This window comes from Callorhinus ursinus, unplaced genomic scaffold (genome assembly GCF_003265705.2).
Source record: "Callorhinus ursinus isolate GAN/ISIS: 27379988/994484 unplaced genomic scaffold, GSC_fseal_2.0 scaffold39, whole genome shotgun sequence".
Taxonomy (NCBI): Eukaryota; Metazoa; Chordata; class Mammalia; order Carnivora; family Otariidae; genus Callorhinus; species Callorhinus ursinus.
In genome coordinates this window covers 1,334,360-1,353,615 of record NW_027397101.1, presented here as the reverse complement: position 1 = coordinate 1,353,615, position 19,256 = coordinate 1,334,360, and the positions used below count along the sequence as shown (strand labels likewise).

General features: G+C 39.3%; 1 protein-coding gene across 2 annotated transcripts in view; it reads left to right on the top strand.

Moving 5' to 3' along the window:
* KIF27 (kinesin family member 27) overlaps positions 1-19,256 on the top strand; it is an 89,187-nt gene that overhangs the window by 61,509 nt on the left and 8,422 nt on the right. For both annotated transcript variants that reach the window (XM_073880668.1, XM_025851685.2), the window contains 5 exons: positions 1,800-1,913; positions 5,411-5,587; positions 12,234-12,449; positions 17,010-17,216; positions 18,631-18,829. In XM_073880668.1, the coding sequence (XP_073736769.1) occupies positions 1,800-1,913; positions 5,411-5,587; positions 12,234-12,449; positions 17,010-17,216; positions 18,631-18,829 (913 nt within the window). The remainder of the gene's footprint in view (positions 1-1,799; positions 1,914-5,410; positions 5,588-12,233; positions 12,450-17,009; positions 17,217-18,630; positions 18,830-19,256) is intronic.

Here is a 19,256-nt window from a genome sequence, read left to right as displayed (position 1 = left end):
CTTTTAAGTAATTCCCGGCTCTCTTGAATAAGAATATTCAGTTTCTTAGCCTCTTCCATCTTCCACCCTGTGCTTCTCTCCCTAAGGTTGAGTCCAGTGTATGTGATGGTTGGGTATACACCTTTTACTGAATCTTATGGTGTTGAAGGGAAAGGGACCTCCTGAATTTCAGTTGGTCTTTTGGGTGTGACTACTGTCCTTCGTCTACCTTTCTTTGTTGGGCCCTGATGATGAAGCTCAGGGTTGGTATAACCTGTAGTCTGGGCTCGCTTTCAGTTTAGAGCGCGAAGGTGCTTTGGTTTCATCTCATCTCCCAGTGGCATTATAAATCCTCGTGGAGGCTACTAGGTCTTCTGTCTAGTTTGCTAGCCCAGTGGCCTGTCCTCATCTTCAGTTTTGGGGTCAGTGCCCCATGATAACGGACTCCCATTGGCTGTCAGGATCCATGTCACTTGAGGCCAAGGAGTCTGTAATTAGTCTGTCTTTCCTAGTTGTACTTCCCTGCTCTGTCAGCAAGGCCAGGCAGTCCCATATGGGTGTGGGGCCTCTGCACTGCAGTCTGCCTTCTGTCCCTCTGTCCTCAGTGATACCTTATCACCCCGTTTCGGGGCCAAAACTCACAAGGCCAGATCTCAGGAAAATTGGGACACACATCTTTCTTACCATCTCTTTTCTCCTTTCTGCCCTTCCCACGGCTGGAAAATTAGGTAGAGTTTCCTTCTGCTTTCTTTATATCGGTACTTCTGAAATTACCTGTGGAAAAGGTGCAGTTTTCAATCTTGTTATTAGTTTGTCACAGCCCAATACTTTTGTAAAACATGAACTAGTTGTAAAACGAAATAAAAAATTAAAATATATAATAAAAGTCCAGGGGCGCCTGGGTGGCTCAGTCGTTAAGCGTCTGCCTTCGGCTCAGGTCATGGTCCCGGGGTCCTGGGATCGAGCCCCGTATCGGGCTCCCTGCTCAGCGGGAAGCCTGCTTCTCCCTCTCCCACTCCCCCCTGCTTCTGTTCCCTCTCTCGCTGTGTCTCTCTCTGTCAAATAAATAAATAAAATCTTTAAAAAAAAAGTCCATCTTTTCATTATTATAACTATTAATATTCAACAGACATAAAATTATTCTGTCCAATTGTTTTAAAGGTTTCTAAACACTTTCAATTTCTATACTTACCCATCACGGACCAGTAAGAGACAATAATGTGGACCAGCCCACTTTGGTTCACGGCCTCCTTCCTTAGTCCTGCTAAGCATTGGTGGTAGACAGCAGCGTCTTCTCTGAACCCCTAGGAGAGCTCCTGGGGCCTCTTAAGATGTGGATGGAAATGGAAGGAATTTAGAAGATACTCTTCATAGGACCATGATCTATCTTGAAAGGCTGTTCTCATGCTGCTAAATCCTATTTCTGAATGCCAGAAACAGAATAATACTTTTCATATTTCTACTGTCATAAATTCTAATATCCCCATGGCAGATGGGTGCCTTGGGTAGCCCGACTAAAGGTCATGAGCTCAGAAAGGAAGACTAGAAAAGCACATTTGTAATTTTCAGACTCTTATCCCTGTTACGCTGATTTGTAACACTGGCAAGCCATCGGAAAAAAACAACAACAACCCTAGTTTTGTTAATAAACCCTGATTTTTGCTTCAGTGAGGGGCTGACATTTTTTTCTCAAATAGCCCCAGCCTTCATCTACTTATTTTCTTTCTTGTTGCAAAAATATTTAAGAAAATATTAAATAAATATTTAATGATGCCCAGGTAGAAAAGCAATAAGGTGTTTTCAATTTCTGGTCTCTGCAGGAACTAAAGTTAAAAACAGAACAGGAAGAAGCTCTGAAACTGAGAGCTGAGGACCTCGATGCATTTAAGATGAAAAAGAGAAAAGGTTCATTTGGAACAACAGACCAACTCCAGGTTTGTCTGTTCTCTTCAGTGTTTCCTGCTTTCTCTTTGCTCTGATGATGGTCTAAATAGAGGTAAAAAGTGGTGGACTCTGAATAAAATCTGCAAACACTAGACTTTGCCACTTGAGTACAAATTTTCTAGTATTTCTCCTGAAACGTTTCTCTCATTAAAAAATTACTCTCTCCTCCAGAAATGTGCTGTGTTCTTATTTCAGTAGAAATAGATTTATTTGAATGTTGTAGAATGTAAACATGAAATCCGTTTTCACTAGATTGTTTCCATGGGACTAAACCAGTCTTGATATGGGAATAAAGCTGGCTTATTCCCATGGAAACAATATATGTCTAAGAATCAGAGCCCCCCCCATTCCTACATAACCAAATTGTACATGCACCATATAAGATGAATTGAAAAGTTATTGTATTAGTGCCATATTTAAAAAAAAGAAATCCAGGGGCACCTGGGTGGCTCAGTCAGTTAAACATCTGACTCTTCATTTCGGCTCAGGTCATGATCTCAGGGTTGTGAGACTGAGCCCCGTGTTGGGCTGTGTGCTGAGCGTGGAGTCTGCTTGGGATTCGTTCTCTCTCCACCCCCCTGCCCCTGTCCCTCCCCTGCTCTCTCTCTCTTTTTCTCTAAAAAGAAAGAAAGAAAGAGAACCATAAACTAATCTCAAAGTTCAAAGAAACAACCTCTTAGTTTTATGTAAATTCAAAATGGCAATTCTAAAAATCTTACTGAAAGAAAAACAAGCACTGAAAACTGTAATTACACTCAAAAGCTAATACATGACCTTAATTCTGAAAAATTTATTTGCTCTTTCTTAAATTTTATGTATCTTAATAGTAAAATTTAGTACATGAATGTCTTCCCAGTTATTTATTTATCTGAGAGAGAGGGAGAGTGAGCACCAGAGGAAGGAGAACACGGGGAGAGGGAGAAGCAGGCTCCCCACTGATGTAGGAGTCCGATGCGGGGCATGATCCCAGGACCCTAGGATCATGATCTGAGCCGAAGGCAGACGAGACGCTCAACCGACTGAGCCACTCAGGTGCCCCTCCAGTTATTTATTTTACTAGTGTGTTTTAGACATTGGTTAAAGTGCTGTCACTCTGACATTCTGTGCTGCTTGGTAATAATATTTCTGGGCAGAAAGGGTATGCTGGGGAGTAAGAAAGGTAGGAATGCAAAGAATAGTGAGAACTGTTTTTCAAAATGTTAAGGATCTAAATTTTAAATGAATATGATAACAAAAAGATTCCCACAGCTTGCACTATGTTGAGTTAAACATATTAATAAAACAAAAACAGAACTTCATGTTTTTCAATACTGCAAAACAAAAACCCGCTTTCCAGAATTTGACTTTAAATAAGAACAAAATTCGAAGGTAATCCATATGAGTATCCGAAGAGCTTAGAATAGGACATTGATTTGTAATGAAGCTCCTTTATAAGAAAGCATTTAAAATTGGAACTGTGTGATAGGAACCTTTGCTATTAAAAGAGAAAAAACAAATCAAGAAATTTTCAGAAAACTTCCTAAGATACAGTGAATTATACAAATCATAACCTTTATTATGTCAAATGCAGAAAAATCTACTCATTTATTAGTTTCCCTAAAAAATTTGTATTATGTGTACTCCTACTGTAGCATTCTTCAAAGCACTACTAAGATATTACTTACTCTGTGAGGCCAACACTGACATTCCTTCCATTTCCCAGACAGAGCCAATCTCTCCCTCCATTTTTGCTGACATAGTACCTAGGAGTTAGGTGTATATAGCATTTATTATCAACGATCATAGTTTTTCGGGTTTCCCTCCTATTGGAACAGACCTTACAAAAGATGTTACTTGTCTTTCAAACCCCACTCACCAGTCAAGGAGTGTTTGTAGAGTGTTTCAGCTAATTGGTAGACTTCATAGGGTCTCATCTATGCAGTTTCTAAGGCAGAGTTGGATATAACAAAACTAAAGTATTTCTGTAGTTCTGGGATATCCTTCCTGTTCGTTTGATTGTAGAGCTACTATTTTAGGCTTCAGTATTATTTGGATGTGATAGTGCTTATAGGGCCATGCTATGTAGGTCTGGATGGAGGACTGCATAGCTCTGAATCTTCTTTGGTTTGGCCATTTTGCTCTCTTTTTCTCATGCGTATTCACTGTTTCATTATTTTTTTTAACTATTTTTTTTAAGATTTTATGTATTTATTGAGAGGAAGAGTGAGCAAGAGTGAGGAGAGAGCGAGCTGGGTGGGGGAGAGGAGCAGAGGGAGAGGCAGAAGCAGACTCCCTGCTGAGCAGGGAGCCCGATGTGGGGCTTGATCTCTGGACTCTGGGATCATGACATGAGCCGAAAGCAGACGCTCAACTGACTGTATCTCACTGTTTTAATACAGATTTCTAGGCACCATTTTTATCAACCTGGAGAAGAACTGGGAAATAGTACTGTATCGATTTGTTTTCCTATTACTTGTTGGTTAGCTGGCGTTGCTTCGTTACTATGTCCACAGCACAGATGGGCTCTTGGTAGAGCTCATCTTGGACGGTCATATTCCATTCATATTTTTGTTTTCTTTGTTTCTGGGTGTCCTCAATTCAAGAGAATACTAAGATGCTTCTTTTGGAAATCTTTCCAGCTCTGTTTATTTTATAATTACTTGATGTTGACAGGCTACAGTGCAGAGTGCATTCCCATGCTCCATCATATGTGTCATCCACTGTATGGATTCATTTATTCACCTTTTTGATTAATTGATAGAATCAGGCATTCATTCAGTTAACCATCTGACATTTTATTGAAGGCCAGTCACAGGCTAGGAAGTATACCAGGCACTGGGGATAGAGAGGGAGAAGAGACAGTCTCTGCAGTCCATCAAGGGCTCAAGAAGTGGAGGGAGACTGTAGGGCGGCCAGCAGTCTAAGTGCTGTGATGAAGGTACGCTCCTCTATGTCAGAGAAGATCCCAGCATGTTCTCAGAACTAACTTTAATATACATGGGGAAAATTGTCAGCTCTTTCTTTGTCAGCCTAGAAAATCCCAGACTCCAACATATTTGGGGAAGACATCTTAATTCCTTATAAAACACAGCAAGATGTTAACTGGAACTACTTCTTGGTGGGTTTAGACAGGAACACTGTTTTATTATTTTCACTGAGAGTTTTTAAAAGTTCACTTAAGGGCGCCTGGGTGGCTCAGTTGGTTAAGTGTCTGCCTTCAGTGCAGGTCATGATCCCAGGGTCCTGGGATTGAGTCCTGTATCAGGCTCCCCGCTCTGCAGGGAGTCTGCTTCTCCCTCTGCCTGCCGCTCCCCCTGCTTGTGCTCTCTCTCTCTCTCTGCCAAATAAATAAAATCTTAAAAAAAAAAAGTTCACTTAAGGTGTCCCAGATAGTATAAAAATGTTCATTTAGGGTGTGTTAGTCAATCAGAAGTTCTGTTATTACCATATATGTCTTATGGCAGAAGAAAAACAAATGATGTAACATTTCTTTGGAATTTTAATGTAGAAATTGGATGAGCAAAAGAAATGGTTAGATGAAGAAGTCGAGAAAGTCCTGAATCAACGCCAAGAATTGGAGGAGCTGGAAGAAGACTTAAAGAAGCGAGAGGCCATAGTTTGTAAGAAGGAGGCCCTGTTACAGGAGAAGAGCCACCTGGAAAATAAGAAGTTGAGATCAAGTCAGGTATTCTCTTTGTTATGCTCTTTGATTGTGGTTGTAAGCCAATGAATGAGGATTTTTTTTCCCTAAGAAGTAAATCAGACCGCTGTGAACTTCGAAACCCAAAGAAAAACTCTCCTCGTTTTCAGTTTATTTTGCATGTTAGTGCTTATTTAATGACCACCACTAAAATCTGTCGCAATTTTGACATCAAATGTTCAATGTTCTGCCAAATATGATTTATTATTAACTTCTTTTGGCATTTACAGAATTATGGTAAAATATATGTAACATAAAATTTGCCATTTTGACCATTTTCAAGTGTATGATTCAGTGGCCTTAATCACATGCACAGTATTACACAACCATCATCCTATTTCCAAACCATTTTATTACCCCAAACAGAAAGTCTATAACCATGAAGCCGTAACTCTTCATTTCCCCTGGCAACCTCTATTATAACATAGGTGCATATTTAAGACATAGATTGTACTGTTTGATGCTGTATAGAGAACACTGGTAATTTGGAAAAATAGACTTAAAAATGATCTACTACTACCCAAAGTTAGGGGTTTGCAGGGTATCTTTAGAAGAAAGATTTTATGTAATGAAGATTTGTTCATTTTTCAAATTATAATGACATGGGGACCTTTACAAGAACTTTTGCTGGAGAACTCGCGTTTTGTGAGCCAAAAAAAAAGTGATTTTATGAAGGAGTTTGCCTCAATTTCTAGTTCTGAAAAAGGAATGATTGTCGTGGGAGTAGAAGAACCAGGAGATAGCTTTTTTGGATGTAGCTATAGATATTTTCAACAATAGCACCAACAGCATCTGAAAATGAAGCTGGCTTGCCCCACACTTGAAGAGGACTTTTTATCCAGCAAGCCAAGGACACACTGAGTAATGGAACAGAGAGGATCAGTGACCTGCCTCTTTATTAGACCTGCCTTTCAGCCAGCGTCTAGACCAGTAGGGTCTGAGATGATGGTGGCGTGTTCTTAACCTCTCCTCCTAGGTATAGCAGGTAGACAAGCATGGAGACCTGTACTTACCTCTGCCCTGTCCTCCATTCCCCAGTCGTGGTGAATAGCTGTTAGCACCAGGCTGTGGGACACAGGGGTAGGTGCAGCCCCTCCAGTCAGCCTAGCCGCTGGTGCTATATCCAGGTAGCTTGCTCACGCTGGCTGTCAGGGTCAAGTTATAAAAGCTATCCTTCAGAACACATCAATAACAGCAAAGGAGATGAACAGATTAAAGTATCAAGTGAGTAAATACAAGAAAATAAACTGGGACCTTTATTATATGTTCTGTATCACAAAAGAAAAAAAATAAAAAGGAATAAGGAGGAAAATCTTTTTCCTGAAATAAGTTTACTTCATGATCCAGGAAAAAGAAAAAGAAGGAAGTTTTCCACTTTTAACACAATGTAAAATTTAGGAGTAAGAACATACTGAGATAAGGAGAGAGTACAAATAAAACCCCCAGTAGAGCAAAGCAAAATGGATTCTTTGAAGATCGTTTTAATGAAACAGAAGAGAAACTTGAGACTGTTATATTGCTGGGTTCTTTTCTGAACAAAATATAAATAGATTACATCTTTTTTCAGTGTTTAAGAGATATACAAGGTTCGATCCTATGCATTTCGGACAAGGAACATGATATTAAAAAATACTATTTTCATCCCATATACGATTTCAACTCAAAATAAGTCAAAGACCTAAATGTAGAAATAAAACTATAAAACTCTTAAAGAAAACAAAGGTGTAAATCTTTGTGACCTTGGGTTAAGCAATGGTTTCTTTGATATTACACCTGAAGCACAAGCAACAAAAAAATATTAAATAAATTGGTCTTAATCATAATTAAAAACATTTGTTATGCAAAGGCCCATCAAAAAAGTGGGTGTTGAACCCACAGAATGGGGGGAAATATTTGCAAATCATATACCTGATAAAGGACTAGTATCTAGAATATATAAAGAAGTCTTAATAATAAAAAGACAACTCAATTAAAAAATGGACAAAGAATCTAATAGACATTTCTCAAAGAAGATATACAAATGGCCAATAAACATGAAATGATGCTCTACATCACTAGCCAGCAGGGAAATGCAAATCAAAACATAGATGAGCTCCTACTTTACACTTACTAAGATGGCTGTGGTCAGAAAAATAGGTAAGAAGTGTTGGTGATGATATGAAGGAATTGGAATTTTCATACACTACTTGAGGGATTGTAAAGTGGTGCAGTTGCCTTGGATAACTATCTTGCAGTTCCTCAAAAGGCTAAACATAGAGTTACTGCATCACCCAGCAGTGCCACTCCTAGTACACATCCAAGAGACTCAAATGTCCATCAGCTGATAAACGGATAAACAGAAAGTGGTATATCCATACTGTGGAATATTACTCAGCAATAGAAAGGAATGAAGTTCTGATCCATGCTACCCCACGGATAAACCCCAAAACATTGTGTTAAGGGAAAGAAGCCAGCCACAAAAGAACATGTATTGTATGGCTCCATTTATATCAATGTGCAGATGAGGCAATTCCACAGAGACAGAAAGTAGAATAGTGGTTACTTAAGGCTGGGCTGGGGATTGGGGAAGAAAGGAATGACTGCGAATGGGCATGGGGTTTCATTCTTGGGGGCGATGAAAACGTTCTAAAATTGATTGTGGTGATGGTTGCACAACTCTCTAAAAACCATTGAATTATACACTTTAAATAGGTGACTTAGGGGCTCCTGGCTGGCTTGGTTGGTGGAGTATATGACTCTTGATCTTGGGGTTGTGAGTTTGAGCCCCACACTGGGTTTAGAGATTACTTAAAAAATAAAACCTTGATCAATCAATAAAATAAATAGGTGAACTGTATGGTATGTGAATTATCTTTCAATAAAACTATTACTCAAAAAAAGCTATATATCCATAAAGGGGGAAAAAAAAGATAAGACAACAGAAGACAAAACATTACCAAGAAATGTAAAATGGAAAGCAATAGATAAGTAGTTACTGACGTAGCAGAAGAGGCTGAAATCCAAGCGCCTTGAGAGGGACATGAATGAGAGCCATGGCTATAGCGTTAGCCTTTTTTTTTTTAAGGTAATAACAGCTTTATGAGATAGAATTCACATAGATAAAATAAAAAAAGACTCATCAAGGCACCTGGTGGCTCAGTTTGTTAAGCGTCTGACTCTTGGTTTCTGCTCAGGTGTGGGGCCCCACGCTCAGCGCAGTCTGCCTAGGATTCGCTCTCCCTCTTCTTCTGCCCCTCCCCCCTGCTCATGCATGCATTCTCTCTGTCTAAATAAATCAATAAGTAAAATTTTTTTTAAAAAAGCCTCAGAAATGAACAGACCAAGATTTTCAGAAAGCAGGAGTGAGACATAAGGATGAAAACAGGGAATTATCAGGAAACCATCCTTTTCTCACTCTGAGACTAGACAATTTATTTTCTGAAGGTTGAACCAGGTACAACAGAGGGTTGGGGTAAGTCAGAATACTCACAACAGGGAATGAATGAAAGTCCAGTCTACATACGAATCCTGAGATAGCCATTTCCTAACCCCTACTTGGATCCCAGAATGCTGGCAGCCAGATTTACACCTCCCAGCAGGACATTGGCAGATTTTCTGAAACAGTCCTTGAAAAAAGGCCAAAAAACACCCTTGGGTACCCCAACTAAGTGGCCAGACCCCAGATATATTCTATGGTAACAAAGCATACCCACCACACAGCATATCAGCATTTTCATACCTGGGATGACCATTTCAGGAATGCTACTAACATGAAAGAGACTGAGAAGAAAAGAAGCCCAGAGACATTAGAGATAGGGGAAAGAGCTGAAAAAACTTCCAGCAAAACCTTAATATCCTCAAGGTGGTGAAAGATGATGCTCTATCCATAAAATGGGAACTGCTGGAAATTTTAAGCGTTGGAGGAGAACATTGAGGAAATATCCCAGAAAGTAAATAAAAGGATAAATAGAAAATAGGAAAAAAAAATTTTAGTTGGCAGATTATAATCCAGGAAGTCCAACATCCAAGAAATAGGAATTTCAGAAAGATAGAGAAAATGGGAGAGGGGATTATCGAAGACAATATACAAAATTTTCCCATCACTGAGGACATGAGACTCTAGATTGAAATAGGTCATCAAGGGCCCAGCAAAATGAATGCCAAAGGCTTATCATTGTGAAGTTTTGAGTACATTACGGGAAAGAAAGATCCCGAAAGCTACCGGACAGAAGAGATGAGTTGCTTACAAATCTCACCAATCAGAATGGCACTGGACTGCTCTACCTTCTTCAGTAGAAACTAAGAGACCTGCAGCAGTCTTCCAACTCAGAAGGAAAGTGATTTCCAATCAAGACTTCTCTCTTGAGCCTAACTCTGAATAATAGGAAGGCAGAATAAGGACATTTTCAGGTGAAAAAATGGTTTCCGACCTAGTGTGTCTCAGAAAACTACTAGAGGATGTGCTCCACAAACATGAGGTCATCAGCTATGAAGAAAGAAGACTCAGGGTCCTGAAAGTGTGATCCAACATAGAAATTCCCAGGATAACACCAAAAGGAGGTCCCAGAACAACTAGTTTGGAGAGGAGGATGGAGACTTCAGGCAAAATGTTTCCAGAAAAGAATGAAACAAAATGACTCCCTGAACTCTGAGAAACAGAGAGTTCTAGAGGGGAGGGGAGTGGGGGGATGGGTTAGCCTGGTGATGGGTATTAAAGAGGGCACATACTGCATGGAGCACGGGGTGTTATACACAAACAATGAATCATGGAACATTACATCAAAAACTAATGATGTAATGTATGGTGATTAACATAACATAATAAAAAAAAAAAAAGACTCCCTGATTTAAGTTTGGTCAAGTGAAAAAAACAGTATTGAGAGGAATTGTATAGTTCTGTGGGGGAAGAATTAGTAGATGGTACCAAAAGTTATATCCTATGGAAAAGGGTCATTTTATACTAGATAGTTCAGCTGTGAATAATATTCACAAAGCCATGCAAACTGAGGATTGATTGATTGATTGATTTTTAAAGATTTTATTCATTTATTTGAGAGAGTGAGTGAGCGAGATAGAGCACAAGCCAGGGGAGGGGCAGAGTGAGAGAGAGAAGCAGGCTCCTTGCTGAGCAGAGAGCCGATGCGGGGCTCCATCCCAGGACCCTGAGATCATGACCTGAGCCGAAGGCAGATGCTTAACGCCTGAGCCACCCAGGCGCCCCAACAGAGTATTGATTTTTTTTTTAAAGATTTTATTTATTTATTTGGCAGAGAGAGAGATAGCGAGAGAGGGAACACAAGCAGGAGGAGTGGGAGAGGGAGAAGCAGGCTTCCCGCTGAGCAGGGAGCCCGATGTGGGGCTCGATCCCAGGACCCCGGGATCATGACCTGAGCTGAAGGCAGACGCTTAATGACTGAGCCACCCAGGCGCCCCAGAGTATTGATTTAACATAAAATTGCAACATAGCTTATATTGGGAGACTAGAAGAAGGGAAGTAGAGGAGGCATAATGGTGCCAAGTCTTTGTCTTCCATAATAGTCAGTCCGCAGGTAATATCTGAAATTGGTCATGTTACTTAGAAGCGTGGACATTAACACCAGGAGAAACGGCTAGAAAGGTTGAAGATGATTGTTTCTGGGGAGTGGGACTCAGGTCAAAGAGTGAGGTAGGGGGCTGCTTTAAAAAATATATATATATACACATATAATTAACTTAGATGCAAAACTTTTATTTTTTTATTTATTTTTAAAAAATTTTTTTAAAGATTTATTTGAGAGAGAGAGAATGAGAGATAGAGAGCACGAGAGGGGGGAGGGTCAGAGGGAGAAGCAGACTCCCTGCTGAGCAGGGAGCCTGATGTGGGACTCGATCCCGGGACCCCAGGATCATGACCTGAGCCGAAGGCAGTCGCTTAACCAACTGAGCCACACAGGTACCCGCAAAACTATTTTAAAAATTCTCTTAGGTTAGTCCATAATGAGGATCTCCATTACTTTAACTGGCCATATTTTCTGACCAGAATGAAATAAGAGTAGAAACAAATTATGTATTTAAACAGCATCAAACCAAATCTCAATCTTTAGGGAAATTATAATATAGTTACAAGCCATATAACCATGTAACAGGCCAAGGAAGGAAAGTTTAATTTAGGAAATAATAAGAAAGAAAAATACCACCTCTCAAAACCAATATTCTTTGGTCTGGTGTGGCCAAGCAATACCTGGCAATAAATTCAACATTCAAATCTCTCTTTTTTTTTTTTTTTTTTTTGCGAGAGAGTATGAGTGGGGTGGGGGAGGGAGAGGAGAGGGAGAGAGAGAATCTTAAGCAGGCTTCATGCCCAGCGCAGAACCTGACACAGGGCTTGATCTCACCACCCTGAGATCATGACCTGAGCCAAAATCAAGCGTCAGACACTTAACCGACTATACCATCCAGGTGCCTGCCCCTTGAATCTCCATTTTTTAAAAAAAGACATTCAACTTAAGATTTTAGGAAATGAAACCCACCCCCCAAAAAAACCCCACGAGAAAACAACAATGTGGAAGCTAAAAATATATTCAGTTAGTAATTTTCTCTATTTTTCTAATTTATATGCTGTCTGGATTTCGAGTAACTGTTTTTGGGGTGTTGGGCTGATTGTGTCTTTTAGGTCTTAAACAAAGATAGTTTGAAAATATCAACTCGCCTGAACTTGTTGGACCGAGAGTTGTCTGAAAAGAATGTAGAGCTTCAACGCAGCACAGCTGAGGAGCAAGTAAAGATTTCAGAGCGAGTTCAAGCCCTCCAGAAAGAAAAGGATCAGCTACAGAGACGAAGGAACAGTGTGGATGAGAGACTTCAAAATGGTAGTGTGTTATCACCTGAAGTAAGTCGGTACTCTGTAGAACTGGAAGTGCTCTATGATGGGTCACTGCAATGATTGCCTCTGTCTTTGTTAACTTACACATAAAAATGAGAAATCTGGTCAGCTTTGTTTCCTTGAGACTTTGTCAGATGTATCGAGTTTACCTGGCTCCTATTAGGTGCCATAAGCCGTGCTTGACTATGAACTGTGATATCCTCATACACAGGTCCATGAACATGGCCCCTTGCTGGCATTGCCAGGGATTGGGAAACTAACACTTCCCTTGAATAGGGCGTTTCTCAGCTGAGGTTTCTCACCTGACATCACAGAATACAGAAGATGATTTGAAGGGACTCTTCCTCAGTTCTTTCAAAGAGAGCACCTACCTTCTCTCTGCTTCTTTCTCGAACAGTTCTAGGTAATCTGTGACATACTATGGATGGCTAGGGCATTAAGGGTTAATTCTTTCAGAAAATCCCAGCCTTTGAGAGCATGTTCCAGCCAAGTAGATGCATGGAATTCAAATCCCAATAAAAATACCTTTGATAATTTATCAGTTACTGATAAATTATTGAACACTACATCTGAAACTAATGATGTACTATAAGTTGGCTAATTGAATTTAAATTTAAAAAAAGAAAATATAAAAACAATATAAAAATAAAAAAGATACTTCTGAGTTTGAGTCTTCATTTATGAGGAGCATGTGACTCCTCTTAGCTTTCTTTTTTAAAACTATGTAAAAGATACTACACTTATCATTGTCAAATTCCCCCAGACTTTTGTCTTTTTTCAAAATTTTACATCAGTTGGCAACCCCATCCCTTACTTTATCAGACAAGTATGAATTTTTGAGCCTGAATTTTCTCTGCCAGTATTTATTGTTGAAGTCCTGTCATGACCAAAGCAAGAGAAAACTGCTAAGAGAAAGTGAGTAGTTGGGAATCATGCACCTTGCTGAATCTTGTATCGTTTTAGAATGGAGCAAGTGGGAGAGAAAGTTAAGGGGGCTGGTTAAGAAAGAACAGGAGCAAGGATTTCATAAAATTAGATCGTTGTTCACTGAGTGGATGAAAGGAATTGAAGACTGACTGGATTGGGGGCTGTGTGGCATTATAAGTCTCACTGCCCCATTTTATAGCCTGAGTGCTGTGCCGAGGATCACAGAATCAGACTGTCCTCCCAAGGGTGTTAAATTGGAGCCTGGCCTTGTAGATTTGAGGGTATGAGAGCCTGAAATAACACAAAATAGGAGTATTTAAGGAATTCTTGCCTGCCCAGGACTGTTACTAGGCCCTATGGAAGAAACAAAAAAAGTAAAAAGCATTATGCTTCTTTTGAGAAATTCATACTCTACCGGGGGAAAAGAGACAGATACAAGAAAACTCTAAACCCTGAAGAACATTTTAAAAAAACAAGTTATAATAATATACTAAAACTATACTTGTTACATTATTTATAAAAAACAATGCAGTGGTCATTTGAGGGGGAAGATTCATCAAGGCAGCTTTGGTGGATTGGAATCTCAAGCTGAATTATGAAAACCATGATATTGGTAGATATAAGAAAGAAGGCCTTTGTAGCTAGAACACCATTATATAAGGCATGAAGAAGTGAATGAGCAAATGATGTTTGCAGAAGGGTAGAGGGCCCGTTATCATCAAGAAACATTGACTTTTCTGTTTCATGTGGAATTCTATAACTACAAATCATGATGTAGAGTTTGTGGTGAAAACCATGCGTAATACCTGTTTAGCAGCCAGTCTGGATTGGTTTGAGGGAATAAGGGAGCCTCCTACCACTGGTGGGGTTCCATTAGCCATGTGAGCTTCTTGCAGCCTTCTTCCACAAGGTTGGTTCTTCTTAGTTCACTCTGCAGTGGGCTCTGCTCTGACCACTCTCTTAAAGCCAAGATTACTCTTACCAGATAGATCTGCCAATAGCAGATGATCAGCAAATGAGATTCTGTTGTGACACAAGACATCAGTAACATCTAGGTGGAACAGTCTGCTGCTTTGATCTCTTTAAACTAGTTTAGGATTACTTTCTCTTTCTACAATAAATTAAAATCGGTTTCATAATCATACTACTTAATCAGAAGTGACTGATTTTAGATCACTATACTAGTACAGGATTACCCAACAATTTAATATAGACAAATACTTCCTTTTTTTTTTTTGGAAAACTCCATAAACAAATTAAAAAAAAATACTCCTGACTCCATTTTTCTAATAATGCAGAGCAGTTGCTCAGTAAGTGGGATATAGGAAGAAAATATGAGACCATTATATCTATGATTATTTCATCTTTTACACTTTCAATTTCATATTTTATCATTAGAACATGCATATAATTTATGGAGAAATATGCATATATGCAGTGCTTACTTAAAAGTTTTTGCTTTGTTTGCTTGTTTGTTTTACTGATAGGGATGTATGACCTAAACTGTTTGGAGACCACTCCTTTAGGTCCTTGTTCCTCACAGTGTGAGGTCGTTGGATCAACAGAACTATCACCTGGGAGCCTGTTAAAAATGCAGAGCCTCAGGCCCCCCACCCAGACCTGCTGAATGAGAAATCTGCCTTTTTTTTTTAATTGGATAGTGCAGCACCTCAGTTTTTCTTTCTTCTTCTTTTTTTTTTTTTTTTTTTAAGATTTTATTTATTTATTTGACAGAGACAGACACAGCGAGAGCAGGAACACAAGCAGCGGGAGAGGGAGAGGGAAAAGCAGGCTTCCCGCCGAGCAAGGAGCCTGATGTGGGACTCGATCCCAGGACCCTGGAATCATGACTGAACCGAAGGCAGGCACTTAATGACTGAGCCACTCAGGCGCCCGAGAAATCTGCATTTTAACAAGACCCCTGGTGCATGTGTGAAAAGCAGTGCTCTCTGATTAAGCATAGTCAACTCGATAATCTGTTGTTTGCCGTGTGGCAAATTTTTCATCCTGGACCAGTTTCTCATTGCCATTCATCTTCTCACAGCTGTTGCTTGATTAGAGGGCATCAGGATTATTTCCACGCCGCACCCTCACTGGAGTGGGCTATCCTTAGGGTTCTGGAGTCATACTGCCTTATACTATCGCAGTACTTCCCTAACTTAGGTCCAAAACTGTAGAAACTATATATTTTGCCAAATATATAAAGGCAAACTCTCCACATTTGTTTTTGGTAAAATATCAGTATGCATTATTCAGAAGTCAAATAAGTTCTTTGGATAATCCACTTTTATTTTCTGGTCCCTGTTACCCATTCACTGATGTACCTTTCAGGACTTAAGTTTGTTTTTCTTAAAAAGGTGATTATTTTCTTCTGGATGATCAAATCATCAAATTTTTGATGGTTAGTGATTGCACTAACAAAATGGCTGTTAAATTTTTTTTTTTCAAAATGGCTCTTTCAGGAGATTTTTATATAAAGTAGCTTTTAAAAATAAGTATTATTCAACCTCCCACTGGACTAGGTTATTACATACCTTTTCCCTGATTTCCAAAACAGGAGTTCTGGAAGTCACTTTAACTATTCTTTAGGTAGATCAGAAATATTAACATAATTTTCCTTTGAAATGCTGGGGGAAGGAGTGGAGAGAAGTATTTGGGTCATCTAATCAGACATATGAAAATATTTTTTTCTCCTTTTCCTTCATTAACCCATTCAGCAGATACTTACTGAGTTTAAACTATGTGATATGTACTGTACTAGGCAATAAGGACATGAGTATGGACAAGATGGTCTGCCTTCAAGGAACCTAAAGTTGTGGTAACCGCCACCACACATACAGGTATACAGAAATATCTACCCAAGTCTCACCAGGTCTGAAATAATTTCTTACTAGAAATTTGGACACTCTCAAATAAGATGTTTGGATAGTTCAAAGAACTGCTAGGTTTTCTGACAGGGATTCATCAAGCTTTTTGTTTTTTTTTTCCTCCCTACAAAGAAAATCTTCTCTGGCTTATGAAAAAATGTTACATCGTTGACATTTTTAATGCCTTTGTTTGCTCTTTAATGACATCTCATAGGAATTTTATGAAATGTTTCATGTCCTTAAATAGTCCCTACTTTTTTTTATGCCATACTCTTTTTTCCCTAGAGACCCTCTTCTGATGACTAGTTCTTAATAATTTATTCTAAATCTATTTCTTCTTTCCCTCCTGGCAGTATATTTTTTCAATAGATCCTTGAAGGGACACCAGGGAGTCTCCAGATCTCTCTTAACACATAATGTGAACTTCAGGAGCTATGGAGGGAGATACATAGCTATAGTGCTGGTCCTGGAGGCTGAGGCTTTGTTCAAGTGTATTCCTTGGTTATCAGCATTTGCTGTATGACCTTGGGACGTTTCATACATGAGGTTTAGTGCGAGGATTCAGTGATTGTGTGTTTTATATATGTGTGTGTATATACATATTGTACTGTGTAGTATTGCAAGCACTCAGTAAACATTATTTTCTTAAAATTTAGTAGACGAATGGTAACATCCATTAGACTCAGATAGCATAGTGAGATTTTAGTGTATGACAAAGTCTAAGTAATATTATTTCATTTGAAATGAGTGATTTCTATTATATTATATCTAGGAAGAACATGTTCTTTTCCAACTTGAAGAAGGGATTGAAGCTTTGGAAGCTGCAATTGAATACAAGAATGAAAGTATCCAGAGCCGCCAGAACTCGCTCAGAGCTTCACTCCAAAACCTCTCTCATAGCGAAGCAAATGTCATGGAAAAACTCATTTGCCTGAGTCCTGCTGAGATTAGAGCTATTCTTTTCAGATATTTCAATAAGGTTTGTTTCGGAGGGACAGAGAATTTTCTTATACAGGGGGGCCAAGATGCTTATACATGTCACGTTTCAGAAATTGAAAAGCCTAAAACTTTGACAGTGTAACTACAGATTTAAGCAAGATTTCTCCTTACACTATTGAATGTGGTCATCTGAAAGCTGTGTGCTTATCCTAGTATGTACGCCTCACTTTGGGAGGTTCTTAAAGTTGGAAGTACCTTTTGAAAGAAGGGCTTTTTGAAATAGTTTTAAAAAACCCAAGGATTCAAGTTATATTCCTCAATCACTGTTTCTTGGATATTTTTGAGATTTGGTTGTTGCTACTCAGCATTCATGAAAAATCAAGGGCCCTCCAAGTTCAGGCTCCCTTTCCTTCATTGCTATAAGGTAGGGGCACCTGTACTTTATCATCATACCTATGAATTGAAATGAAGATGAACTGGTGCATCAGTGACAAAGATAATAAATTTTAGCATTAACGTGAATAATGTCTTTTCTTAAGGTATATATTATGAAGTGGTAAGCAAGGAATAACTCTTTTCTCTGAAAGTTACCTTCAGTTTAAGGGACTATCAGACAATTAATGAAAAATCAAACACTTGAGTTTTAAAATAAAGTTCCAATTCTGTTAGACAAGTGAAATATAGATGAAAAACTTCATGGAAATGTTGTACACAGCCCTCCTCTTGGGTAATGACTGTGGTAGTAAGCTACTATTATTAATAAGAGTGCATCCTATCACTGCATGTGTGGATGGCAGAAAAATGGTGTGGTGCCGTTGGAAGCTTTGATAGAATTCTTTTCTGGTGTTCTCAGAGAAAGGGTTCTTAACCCAAACCACGCAGGCCAAGGTCAGTGGATTTTCTGACCCTGGGTACCCTTTGTAGAAATGAGCATTTTTCTAGAGAGAAGGTCATTACATTAGCAAGTTGTGTGACACAGACCTTGAAGTATATTCACTTCATAGCAGTGCAGAGAAGAACCCATTGGACTAAATGCACAATCTGAGACTGAAATCTGTATAGTTTTAAAAAGTCTGTTACTAATTTATAACATCCATTTTGGAGTTAAAACTGGGAGGTATCTAGATGTTACAAGAGTCTGTAGGCTCCCATTCTCTTCTTAGACTAGAGAAATGGAGTTAGAGGATTGTAAATGTAAACTGCAGTGACCATGTCTAAGAGCTGATGGAGGGGTGATAGTTAGAGCGACATTAAATTTAAAGTGAAGTTGTTACCAATTCTGAATCCCAACAAACTCAAAAGGCTATTAGGTTATTTTGTTGGGTATGTTAGAAAGCATTTGCTTAGTTATACCATGGTGACTAAGGAAGTTGTTCCTGTAGCCTAAGAGGAGTAGGTTATTACATTAGGCTATCTTAAGACACACTTAAAAGGTCAAAAAATGTCTTTGCTAGGTGGTCAATTTGCGAGAAACTGAACGGAAGCTACAGTTACAGAATGAAGAAATTAAAATGAAGATTCTGGAACGGGATAATATGGTTCGTGAATTGGAGTCTGCACTGGAGCATCTGAAATTGCAGTGCGACCGGAGACTGACTGTTCAGCAAAAGGAACATGAGCAAAAAATGCAGCTGCTGTTACATCATTTTCAAGGTACCTGGCCCTTCTGGTCAGCTGTAGAAAGGTGATGTGTCGGAGGGGCTGGGAGAGGGGCACGGGACAGGATCCGATGGCAGAAAAGCCCAGCGTGGATACGTAGTTCCTACCTGTGTTTGTTTTCGTGCTTTACGTGTCTGGGTTGCTGCACGTGGGGATAGCTGACTGTGATGTAGGGCTCTTGGTGCTTGAAATGCCAGCCCTCTGCCTGTCCCCGTGCCACATGTAAGAACTCCCACCCGTTGGTTGTTGGTCTATTTTTTATGTACAAATGCGGGATTTCTGGCTTCCTGGTGTACAGTTGAAAAGTGTCTCTCAAGGATGGAGTACTTTGATATTTAAATTACTTTCCCTTCACATAAGTAAAGTGATAAGCCCTGTCAGATTTCTAGTTATATTTCTTGTTAAAATTTTCAGTTGATTG